Source organism: Ananas comosus, linkage group 23 (assembly GCF_001540865.1).
Source record: "Ananas comosus cultivar F153 linkage group 23, ASM154086v1, whole genome shotgun sequence".
Taxonomy (NCBI): domain Eukaryota; kingdom Viridiplantae; phylum Streptophyta; class Magnoliopsida; order Poales; family Bromeliaceae; genus Ananas; species Ananas comosus.
The window spans coordinates 4797824-4810215 of NC_033643.1; the positions used below are offsets into that span (position 1 = coordinate 4797824).

Genomic DNA, 12392 nt, shown 5'->3' on the forward strand with positions numbered 1-12392 from the left:
GTAAAAAAAAAAAAAAAGCAATTATTTTCGGGCTTACTTGCTGCTTTTGAAAAAATATGTTTACTAGATATCCAATAACAAGAATAATAACATTAATTAGTAGTTGTTTGTCACGCATTTGGCGAAAACTCTCACCTACCATCACTAATATTCACCCAAACTTAAAAGGGTGCAAATTTTGGAGGCTAATACAGGATGTTGCATAGTTTTATACTTTATGCATGTAAGTATGAGAATTACCATGCTTTTTCTACGCAAGCGAATTATTGAATGTAAACACATACATGATACCATAATGTACGTTACAACATCGAGAATTTCCCAAAAAAATTTCCATAAAGCCTTACTAAAATTCCTTATTCAAAAGTTTTATAAAATAATTTTCTCAGGGCATGATAGCTTGTCTATACAAGATCTCCTTTCCATCAGCCGGAGAGTACTTAATTGTCGGTCCTCTCGCGTCGAACATCTCTGCTGAGGCTAAAACCTCTGAAGCATTCCAGTACCAAGGTTGCAGAAAAGCAGAAGCAGAAGAAGAAGCAGATAATGGTAGCATAACAGAGCCCCAATCCTTGAGCCCTTTTTGTACTTCCCTCATTCTTCGACGAACCAATAAGCCCGCTGAATCTTCTCTTCTAATCTCCGTCAGGGTTCGGGTTATAGCCATGCAGATGAGAAGCACAAGCACTGCATCCTCTTCCGGCGAAAACTCGACTGCAAGAAGCTTCCAGTTTAAAAGAGCTGTGGCTTTTCCTTCCTGGCTTTCTGAAGCTCGGACCAGCGTGAAGTATTGGTCTTCATCTTCGTCTCGAATAAATTTCTTCACTTGGTATTGTAATCTCCTCCCTCTCAGCAATTTAACCTGAACAGAATTTTGGAATGCACCATGACCCATCTTAGGAGATCTTAAATTTGATACTATGATTATCCTTATTTACTAAGTTGAATTTTGGTAATAGAATTAGCAAGCTTTAGATTCAAAATAAACAACTAAAGCAGCCCAGATATATATTGTGTCTAAGCGTCAAGTAGATTTGAGATTTTCCCAAATAGTTATGTTACATTTTTTTTTTTCTAATTACATACAAATATTAACTGATATTCACCTTATCTCCCTAACATTTTTCTTCATGATACCAATATAAGCTTGAAAAAAAAATTTCAGGAATATTTTTGTTCAAAAAGATAATGAAGTGGATGAATGTTTATAAGTTTTCGTTCCAGCGATGCCAAGTAAAGTCGATTTAGAAAGAGATTTCATTGAAACATCTTGAAGTTGATATCACCAAAGGCTAAGCCATATTTCAAGAGATAACCAACTAGTTTCCATATCAAATGCCAAAGCAGTGCGGAGAAGTTTCTTTTTATATTTAAATGAGAAGAAAAGAGCGAAGAAGATAATATATTAAACAATACCGTTTCTGTCGAGCTGTCATTTTCTAGCTGAATGTCCAGACCATCCTCCCATTGAATAGATAGTACATCTCCAGTAGAGAGACACCATGCTACGTTCTTCTCGTGCAGATCATCTTTCTTAGGGGTCGCTGTGCCCACAACCTTCTCTAAACACCAGGGAAACACCCCAAAGCTCTTAATTGTAACAAAACACGCAAAGAAAGAAGTTATCTTTTACATATTTAAATCCTTTCACTTGTTAAGAGCCTGTTTGGCTTGACTGGAGCTTCTAAAGTGTCGTACTGAGAAGCACCAATAGTTTTTAAGTCAAAATCCCCACAACAAGTTCTCATTAGTGTAGAAGCAGAAGCTTCAAATCAAAGCATCTGCCTTGGTTACCCATAAAACTCATTTCAGTTTCTTATCATAGCAAAAATTTCAGTATTTTTGTTAGCCAAATGCCTATTTACTACTTGACATAGAGAAGCTATTTCAGCAGCCAAGCTCCAACCGACTGTAATAGCTAAGGAAAAAATTAAAGCCTTTTATCTAAGCTAAGAGAGCAAAAATTGCAAGTTTTTCCCACGAAAGCGAGAATTACATAGACGAACTAGTGGTACACAACTCAAGTATCTACTCATTTATAAAAGCTAAATGCATTTATCGACTTGGGACATATCATACCAGGAGCAAAACCGACAGAACTTGCAATGTACGACCACGAGCCTTCCCGCACTTCTATGATTCTCTCCTCCCATTTCACCGCCATCGGAGTTTCTGCTCCTCTACGCCATATCCCTTTGCCTACTCTACACAAAGAAAGTAAAGAAAAAAAATTAGTAAACGTATTAACCCCATATTATTCTTTTACAAATTTAAAGTAGGTAGAAGAAAAAGGAAGGCAAAAATGCATGATCTACCTAGTTCGAATCACGAAACACTCCTTTCCCGTGTGATCGAGGACTGTGCGGGAGAGCCACCGCCCTTCTTGTGGGCGATGGGCCCTCTTTTCTAAGATCACATCAGAAATCATTGCTCCACTGTCATCAGTCACTCGATCAGGAACACACTTCAATAAGTATGATGCCTGAACTGGAGGCGTAATCGACGCCAGGATCCATGCTGGAATGTCAAGCTTTTCCTTGAGAGTCAGGGTGGTCGCGCGCAACAAGTCGTTCCATGAGAAAACTAGAGTTTTAAGCGACTTGCTGCTACTTAGGCAATTATTTCGGTGGCGGCGGACCTCTACTCTGATTCCTTTGGTGCCAAATTCGCAATAAAGATGCCATGTCTTGCGCCAGTTTTTGGAGGATGATTCTGATGCCGGCTTATCAAGCTTCAACGATCTATGACACCGTAGAGTTCTTAGTCGAAGGAAATTCTTGTTTAGGCGTTCTGTCTCCTCGAATTCTCCCTTGAGGAATACACAAACCTGGCACTCACAAGATAATATAATGTGATCTACGCAACCCCATGAACTAAATTAAGATGGAACGGAGAAAATTAGTATAACATTTAAGTGACAATTACAGAAATTTTAACTCCGACAAAGTGAAATTTCAAATTGCATCTAATTCATAGAAGAAATCATCTATCAAAATGTGAAAGCTCTACACATTCTATGTTATTTCCTGTGTGAAGTTTTTGGCCTTGGAATATTTGACAGCTGAAATTGCTGCTTTAAACAAAATCTATATGAAAAAAAAAAAAAGAAGAACAGAATACAAGCCTATAAATTGTAGTAGTCATTTATGTTTTTCTTGGTGAATCTTTAAACCTAGAAAATAACTGTTAAGTGGATTGTGCTTAGTCTATAAATAGCAATACTCACAAAAACTCCAATAGAACTTGATAGAGTTGGACTTTCAACCTTTATTGATGTGTGGAATAATCAACACAATATATGTTAAGATTCTGAAGATAAGCATGCAAGTAATCGATGGTCTCGTTTGGCATCATTGAACTCTTTTTGGTTTTTCTACAACACTAATTCTATACAATATGGTAGACTGGCAAAAAGACTTTCCTTTTGTTGTTATGGTTGGTTAACTTATAATGCATTCCGGCTAAGTGATAGATGACAACTTAAATAAAAAAAAAAAAAAAAAAAGAAAGCAAAAAAAAAAAAAAAAAAAAAAAAAAAAAAAAAAAAAAAAAAAAAAAAAAATTTGCTACCAAGCTTTTGTTTTTAGTTGCCAAACAAATACCTTGGATCCAAGGAATGCAAGTAATCCACCATTCCCTCCACATTTTTTTTGGGTTAATTGCATACAAGTCCCTGCAAACATAGTGAATTGCAAATATATTCCTACAAAATTCAATTTTCATATAGTATCCCTATAAAAGTTCTAATATTTTCAAATATGTTCATGCTGTTAGAATCCGTTAGAAAAATTTAGTTAGCCATAGATTAAATACTTAACACTAGTTAGTTTATAAGATAACTTGACATTTTTACCCCTCTTATTTTAAGGGACATATTTGTGATGGTAAAATTGATATTTCACTTATTTGTTGTTAAAATATAAACAGTTCTCTAACAGTAACAAACCAGAGGGATATATTTGAAAATATTAGAACTTTTATAAGGACAACATACGAAAGTTGAACTTTGTTTGGATATATTCGCAACTCACTATATTTGCAGGAACCTATATGCATTTAACCCTTTTTTTTTTTGTAGAAATTCTATTAAGACAAAAAAAGGAAAAGACAACGATGCCAAACAAGGCTAAAATTAAATCTAATAAAAGGACTATAAAGCATGTAAATTTCCTGATAAGAAAACAGTTTTTCTGGAGCAAATTTAATGGTCCAATTGGCCCAACATGCAGACTATAATTAGTGCCACCCTTGATGGAAGAACATGTACACCTAGAAGAACATGGAATATGACAGGCTTTAAGTTTCTCATTTTCTTTTGCTTTGAGCAGCATTAAGGCCAGGTGGCCTTTTGCTAGGAATCATTATTAACATGCGGCTAGAAATGAAAATGATGCGTGATGCGCTTTCACTTTCATTGTTTTCAATAATAGTTTGGTATCCCTTTCTCCAAAGTCATTGCTTTGATATTGAAAGCACATAAAAAAATCCAAAAGCACTTCAAAATTCTATTCTAATGGTACAGAATAGCGATATGTTTATCAGAGAAGCATTAAGGCGAAATATTAGTAAAACTCTAATAGCACAGAACAGCGGCGGCGGAAATATTACCAGAGAAACATTACGGCGAATACTTCCTGATAAAGGTCTCCACCATTGCTTATAGCATTAGAAGAGCAGAGCTTCAAAGTGTTTCAAACTTTTAAAGGCTTCTAAAGTATTAAAGAGGTTGTATTTGAAGAAACCGATTCCAAAATGGGGCTTAGTGCTAGTTTAGGATTACAGTGTTTAAACATACCAATCTCAAACATGTTTTGAGAGGAGAAACTCCATCACTCCCGTATGAAATTGTGGTATGTGTTAAATTATATAAAACAACCGTTGTTCTCCGCAAACCTAAGCTATCGAACAACGGTATTTCCAAGCCTCATGCTCTAATACTATGTTAAATTATATGAAACAGCCATTGTTCTCCAAAAACTTGAAGTTGTCGAAGAACGGTGCTTTCAATATTTATATTTTATATGCAATAGTGCAAACCGTCATCAGTTGCCCGCCAGTTTATAAAATTAGAGAAAAATTTCAAAATGCTTTTACATTTCTTTTAGTCTTTAAAATATAAAAATAAATATATTTTACAACACAATTTCAAATTAAGCCTTACTTATCGTCACATCGCAATCACGGCCCACTCTATAATTTATCCAACTACAACCAACTTGTTGGACCTACGTAGGATTCAATGACACTAGACACAACCTCACAGAAAACGACGAGGACTACGTACCAACTCTTCAAGGAATTTTTTTTATCTAATCCCATTAATGGTTAGAAAACATGGTTTGGTCCCCACTGACACTTGGAAACGCACCAAGCACACAAAAAGCGAAGCTTGAAGGGAAAGTTTAATTCACCATAATAATTTAAATGACGACAAAAATAGTTAAATTTATTTTAAAATGAAAAATTATTTATTAAAAATGAATTAAATTTTAATTAAATTATATTCTATTTCCTGTTTGATAAAAGATAAGGTTTTACTTTTAGTATATTTATGTTTTCTCATCTATTTTTAGTTATATATTATAAGATATGGGTTGGGTTAAATATACCAGATGTCATTTAATTGGTGGATAAACATCTTACCTTAAAATCTTTATTTTCTCAAATCCAAATATTTAAATTTTTATAATTAACCACCTAAATATATATTTTCCCAATTTAAAGCAACTAATATTAACAAAACGATTAAGAAATAATAAATAACGAATGCAACCAAAATGAAAGAAAGATCTTTTTAACATTAAAAATAGTAACCGACTGTCCCTAACATAAGTGACAAAAGACTTGATGGTTGATACCCGAGATCTCAAGTTCGAATCTTATTTGATTCACATTTTCAGCTAAGTTTATTTCTAAAAGAAATAAACAAAACAGATAGCATGCTACCTCTCTCTTTAAAAAATAATAATAATAAAAATAGTAATATAATTATTTAGCCAGTCAACTTAAGTTAGTAACATAAACCGACAAAAGTTAAGATTTTTTCGTGCATTTAAATCATAAGATATGTGATAGACTATTTTGGAATAATCAACTACATACCCTTCAAAAGTACACAAATGTGACCCTTTAAAAGTTTCCGATTTTTCTATCTACCCCTAAAGAGTTTACGTGATAAAGCCTACCCTGCTAAAGTTTCTTAACTTCATCATCAGCCTAACCTCAGGTTAAAATGGACGGTAGATTTTTAAAAAAAATAAATTTCATCATTTAAATGTTTTCCAAATTATATTTAAATAAATATTTTTTATAAAACTAATGACTAAGGATATATTTAAAAGATATGGGAACTTTAGAAGAGCAGATTTTATAAAACACAAATACAAAGAGGTATGTAGGAAATTGTCCCTAATATTATTTTTTAAGGAATAATTGCCTATTGCCTATATACCCTTCAATGGTCAATACTTTTGAAATATCTTATTTATTCCTTCTTTCTTTTTGTTTCAAATATACTCCTCGTATATTTCTCCATTATTCAAAAATATTCCCGCTACTAGTACCCGTTAAGTCATCTCGTGTTAAATCTGAATTAAATTTCTACCGGAGTTAAAAAAAAGTCAAAATACCTCTTTTGCCTCTAACTTAAAGGTAAAATAAGAAAAGTTGATGACGGTAAAACAATATATTTGAAAACCAACGAGTCAAAATACTTCTTTTTGCTCCTAACTTAAGGGCAAGTAAAAGAAGTTGGAGATAATAAAAAGTATATTTGAAAAGGATAAATTAGTAATTTCATAAAGATAATAGTTATTTCTAACTCTAGAGATATATATTTGAAAGAATTTAAAATGTTAAAAAGATATTTTTAATATTAGCCTTTTAAACAGGATAAATAAGAAATCGGAAATTTTTCAAAAATATATAAGTTAAGAATGTTTTGAGACGAAAGAAGAGAGAGAGAGAGAGCAGCTCACTTCCATGAGGAACCTAGGCTGCATGGCCTTGTACCGGCTGTTGGCGTCGGCCTCCGCGGCGTACCACCCGAGCGCCGCCCTCGTGGGCGCCGCCGCAGGGTCGAACACCGTCCCAGCCCTCCTCCCACGCCCTCCGTGACACCTCCTCCTCCGCCACCGTCGGCGGAGGCAAGTCCCCGAACCCCGCCACCTTTTTCTCCATCGCTGCCGCAACTTCGTCCCCCATTGCTTCCATGTCTCTCGCATACCGACCCGGATAGCTCTGCTCAAACAACACCAACAATAACGAAACACACACAAAATAAATACATAAATAAATAAAATTTTAAAAAATTTACAATCAAATCAAATCTATGCATATCCGCACGTGCGTACATGTTAATTTTACTTAAATTTATTTATAAATTCATTAAAATTAATAAGTTTAATTAAATTTACAATAAATAAAATTACAGTGATTAACAGTAAAAACCATAATAATAGTCATTAAACTAAATAAATTTGTAACTTACAAATAATCCAATTCTTTTTTTCTTAAAAAAAAAAAAAAGGAGTTTGAGAGATTAAACGGCCTATAGTTAAGAAGGTTTTAGACCATTTTATTTAAAAAATTATACATTTACATATTTTACCTAAAATTATATACTTTATATTTTAATAAGTAAGTACTTACACTTGGTATTCAATTAAGGGGGTGTAAATTCTACATCCTAGACTTTGTGTGGCTAAGCCTAAAGCTTTATCTACTAATTTTATCAAACTTTTATTTTAATAAAAGTTCAAAAAAAAAATTTTATGGGCCATTGTGAATGCAATTAGTGTATCATTTGAATGATGAAATTTATATATATTTTTTAGGCTAGCAGAAAAATTTTCTATAGTTATTCGCTTTTTCACTTTTTCTTTCTTATTTTTAAAAATCTATATCATGTCCCTATAAAATTTTAAAAATATTTTTTAAAAATTATGACATTAATGAAAAAGCTGAAATGACCAAATTATCCTTACTTCTTTTATAAAAAATAATTTTTTAATATATTTATATTATTTTAAAATATATTTTCAGTATAAATTATAAGAAATAGATGGGATAGTAAAAAAACCTTGACAAAGAGAGACTATATATATCAACTTAAAATTTTATAAAATAAAATATAAACTTTTAAAAGTTATGAAAGAAAAGTAAAAAAATAATTATAAGATTCTCTATATTTTAGCCTAATTTTTAAGTTATAGAGTAAAATGCAGCGTACGCAGGAGGGTTCAAATTTAATTTTATAGCCTAGAAAACTTCAAATATTATTCATGTGGTTTTGTACTTTCTTACTTTAGTATTCTGTAGTTTAAAATGCATCACTTTCGTATCCTGTGTTTTCATTTTTTTCTTTCTATTATTCCCTTCGTTAACTTTTCTATTAAATCAATAATAAAGTTTTTTTTGGAGATATAAGTAGCACGCTACCTGCTTCGTTTATTTTATTTAGAAATAAGTTTAACTGGAAATGTAAATCAATTAGAATTCGAACTTGGATTTCGGGTATCAACCACCAAGCCCTTTGCCACTTGCTATAAAAACGGTCGGTAAATTAATAATAAAGTTAAAATCACAGAATACTAAAGTAAGAATTTGGTAAACCACAGAATATTAAAGTGAATATTGAATAAATCATTGGTCGGATATCTAAAGTTTTTTACATATTACTTAACGGAGAGTTTTAACAGAAATGCTTATGAAAAGAAAAAAAAAAAAAACATAAAACCATAAGGTCCTGTACTAAAATGATATACTTTAAACTGTAGGTATTAAAAGTGCGAAATTACGGTAGTGGTATTTTAATTTTTGCTCTTTGTTTGTAATTTAGTATGTACCTTGTGGGTGAGCCACATGAGGAGAATATCGTTGGTGGGCGCGAGGCGGACCCCGTCGTCGCCGCCCCCGACCCCGACCCCGAGTCGCTTAACCAGGTCGAGGAAATCCAGGTACCTCCGCTTGGCCGAGACCAGATACACGGTCTCGTACGCGAAGGGGTCCGCGAACAAGTCGGCGACGGATTCCCACCTCGCCACCGTTCCCAACATCTCGTCGCCGACTTCTCCCCCTCCTCCTTCGACGGCGCAGATCTCGAGGTCGAACGGCTCCGACGGATACCGGACGGCCCAGATCTCGCGGCAGCGGTCCGCGGCGTAGTCCTCGTTCTCGTCGTCGAGGATCAGAGGCCGGTCGATCAGGAACCCGAATCTCGACGCGCAGTAGTCGCGGTACCCGCGCTGAGATTTGGAGATTTTTTTTTCTTTTTTTAATTATCAAACAAAAAGAGAAACTGCTTGAAATTTTTTACGAAAAAAATATATATAAACTTATCTGCTCTGCAAGCCATTTTAATTCAAATAACCTAATTTTTAAAATTTTTAATTTTTAGTTCCTAATCTTTTATAATAATATTAGATTTAAATTATTTGATAACTCGATCGCTGCAGAGCAGATAAGTTTATATATATTTTTTTCGTAAAAAATTTCAAGCAGTTTCTCTTTTTGTTTGATAATTAAAAAAAGAAAAAAAAATCTCCAAATCTCAGCGCGGGTACCGCGACTACTGCGCGTCGAGATTCGGGTTCCTGATCGACCGGCCTCTGATCCTCGACGACGAGAACGAGGACTACGCCGCGGACCGCTGCCGCGAGATCTGGGCCGTCCGGTATCCGTCGGAGCCGTTCGATCTCGAGATCTGCGCCGTCGAAGGAGGAGGGGGAGAAGTCGGCGACGAGATGTTGGGAACGGTGGCGAGGTGGGAATCCGTCGCCGACTTGTTCGCGGACCCCTTCGCGTACGAGACCGTGTATCTGGTCTCGGCCAAGCGGAGGTACCTGGATTTCCTCGACCTGGTTAAGCGACTCGGGGTCGGGGTCGGGGGCGGCGACGACGGGGTCCGCCTCGTGCCCACCAACGATATTCTCCTCATGTGGCTCACCCACAAGGTAAAATTAATTATAAATAAACAAAGAGCAAAAATTAAACTTTCTCATTTTTAATACCCTACAGTTTAAAGTATACCATTTTAGTACAGTACCTTATGGTTTTATGNAAATTAAATAAATAAAAATTTTAAATTTTAAATTTTAGAAAAAATTTGATAGTGAAATCAAATTAAATAAATGAGAGTTGAGATAAATTCTATACACATTTACTTTTTCTTTAATTGGAACATAAGTGACTTGAAATGGATTACATTGTGTATTGGTGCAAAAAAAAAAAAGAAAAAGAAATTAGATCTTCGGGATGAATGTAATTGATTTAAATTCAATTTTTTTTTTCTTTTATTTTTAATTAATCATCTAACTAGTAAAGAAATTAGAAAGAATACTTTTTAAATAGATAAGTTTTCTACGACAAATTATGGCAAATTCGATCTCAAATCATCGGATTTACTTATACTCAAATCATTTCAAATCATCACAAATAAATTTTTCGAAAAAAAAAAATAATACATAGAAACTCTCTCTCTCAACTATGTGCCATTCTGAAAAAGCTCCCTCAACTATTTGTTTTTTTTTTAATTGAGACATTCCAAATTTTAAATTTTTTAAAGTTTAAGTAAGTTTTGAATTTGACAAAATTTGTAACGTCCGATAAGTGTAAATACTCAAACAACTATTCCAATTACCAAGAAAAAAAAAAAAAGAAGAAAAGTTGCGTGGACCATTTCAGAATCGGTGGTCACCATACATTTTTTTATACAAATTAATAAAATTTTGTGACAGTGTTAAAATTTGAGAAAATTCTCTTAAATTAAAGAAACGATGAATTGAAGCAAATAATTAATTAAATTTTCAAAATCGTTGGAATTGTGTGATTTGGGGGAGGAGCTTTAATTGCTTACGTGGTCGAGGCAGTGGCAGTGCCAAATCCAGTGCACATCCAACGGCGGCAGGAGCATCGCGGCGGACCAGGACCCCGCCGCCGTCAGATCCGCGATCAACGGCATCCACAGCTCCTCGTACCTGTGCACAAATTAACCCTAGCCGATCAATCGGAGCCGTCGCATCGTCGGCGGTTTCAAATTAATCCAACGGCGACGATGATGACGATGATGATGAGAGAGAGAGAGAGAGGGGGGGAGGGGTAAGCGCACCGGCGAAGGGAGCGGCGGCGGAGGGGGAGGGGGAGAGGAGGAGCCGGCGCCGGGGCCGGCGGTGCCGGCGGGGCTGACGGCGGAGGAGNGGCGGCGCCGGCGCTGAGGTCGCTGCGGCGGCTGCGAGCGCGCGAGGAGTCGGAGAACGAGGAGGAGGCAGAGGAGGAGGAGTTCGGGGTGATATTCTCACCCCCCATTTCGGGCTCCGTCGCGCCGCGGCTCCCGAGTGGGGGATAGGTTGGTGCGCGAGAGTCGGTGGGCCGAGCAACATATATGATACATATACCGCACTAGAGTGAGTGAGGCCAAATTATCGCGTGCACCCGGTTTATCCGTACATCTCATGCACCGTAATGAATAGGTTTGGCGAAATTACACTTTTGATCCTCACACAATGCCCGGTTAACACTTTGGGCCTCATTTAATTTGCTGCAATTTTTTACTCAAATTTTTTAAATTATTACACTCAAATCCTATAATTCAATTTAGTTAGTTTAATATTGATGCGCCGCAAATATAAAAATGATATGACATTTTAATCGTTGTTGCATAATCTATCGCATTACTTTCATATAAGGACATGGTAGTCAAGATTTAGTTAATTAAATGGGATTGTGGAACTTATTTATAACAATTAAGATATGTTCAAGTAAAAAATTATTAATAATTTAAAGTTTGAAAATGAAAGTCTCACACGCTTCATAGTTTGAGAATCAAAAGTATAATCTAGAAATAGTTTATTAAGGTTCGGTTTCTATTTAATGCTATTACGTAAACTAAGCTAGAACACTAGATAAGTATTTAATGCTATTTAATGCTTCTTCATTTTCTGGTGAGACTGCATAAAATATATTTTAATCGATTTTTTATGATTTATGCAGCATAATGTTGCATACGAAAATAAATAAGGTATTTTTTGATAATTTTTACGTCAAATTTTAAACGGAACATAATGCAATCGCTATGCTATCCTAAAAAGAGTCTAAAGCTAAGCTAGAACACTAAATTGTTTTTAAAGTATCAAGCATTTGGTACTTTCACATTACTTCTCATGATAAAAGTATCAAAATCAACGATCGTGTTGTTAAACATATAATTTATAATGCGTCAACTTTTCAAGAACAAAATTTTATAATTTTACAATATTATTTACTTATTGTTCAGTTAGTCTCAAAATTAAAAATTTTCAATGAAACATATATTCGAGACTAATAAATTATTGCAAAAGTAATGCTAAAATATCACCTTATTAAGAAGTTTGAGTATCAAAGATTATATTTAGCAG

General features: G+C 34.7%; 1 protein-coding gene across 1 annotated transcript; it reads right to left on the reverse strand.

Moving 5' to 3' along the window:
• Nucleotides 229–11304, reverse strand: LOC109728381. Its single transcript, XM_020258772.1, is given in 9 exon segments — nucleotides 229–862; nucleotides 1417–1562; nucleotides 2080–2204; nucleotides 2316–2827; nucleotides 6978–7097; nucleotides 7099–7239; nucleotides 8847–9245; nucleotides 10856–10976; nucleotides 11108–11304. Coding segments are annotated over 9 exon segments (2238 nt in total). The 3' UTR covers nucleotides 229–385.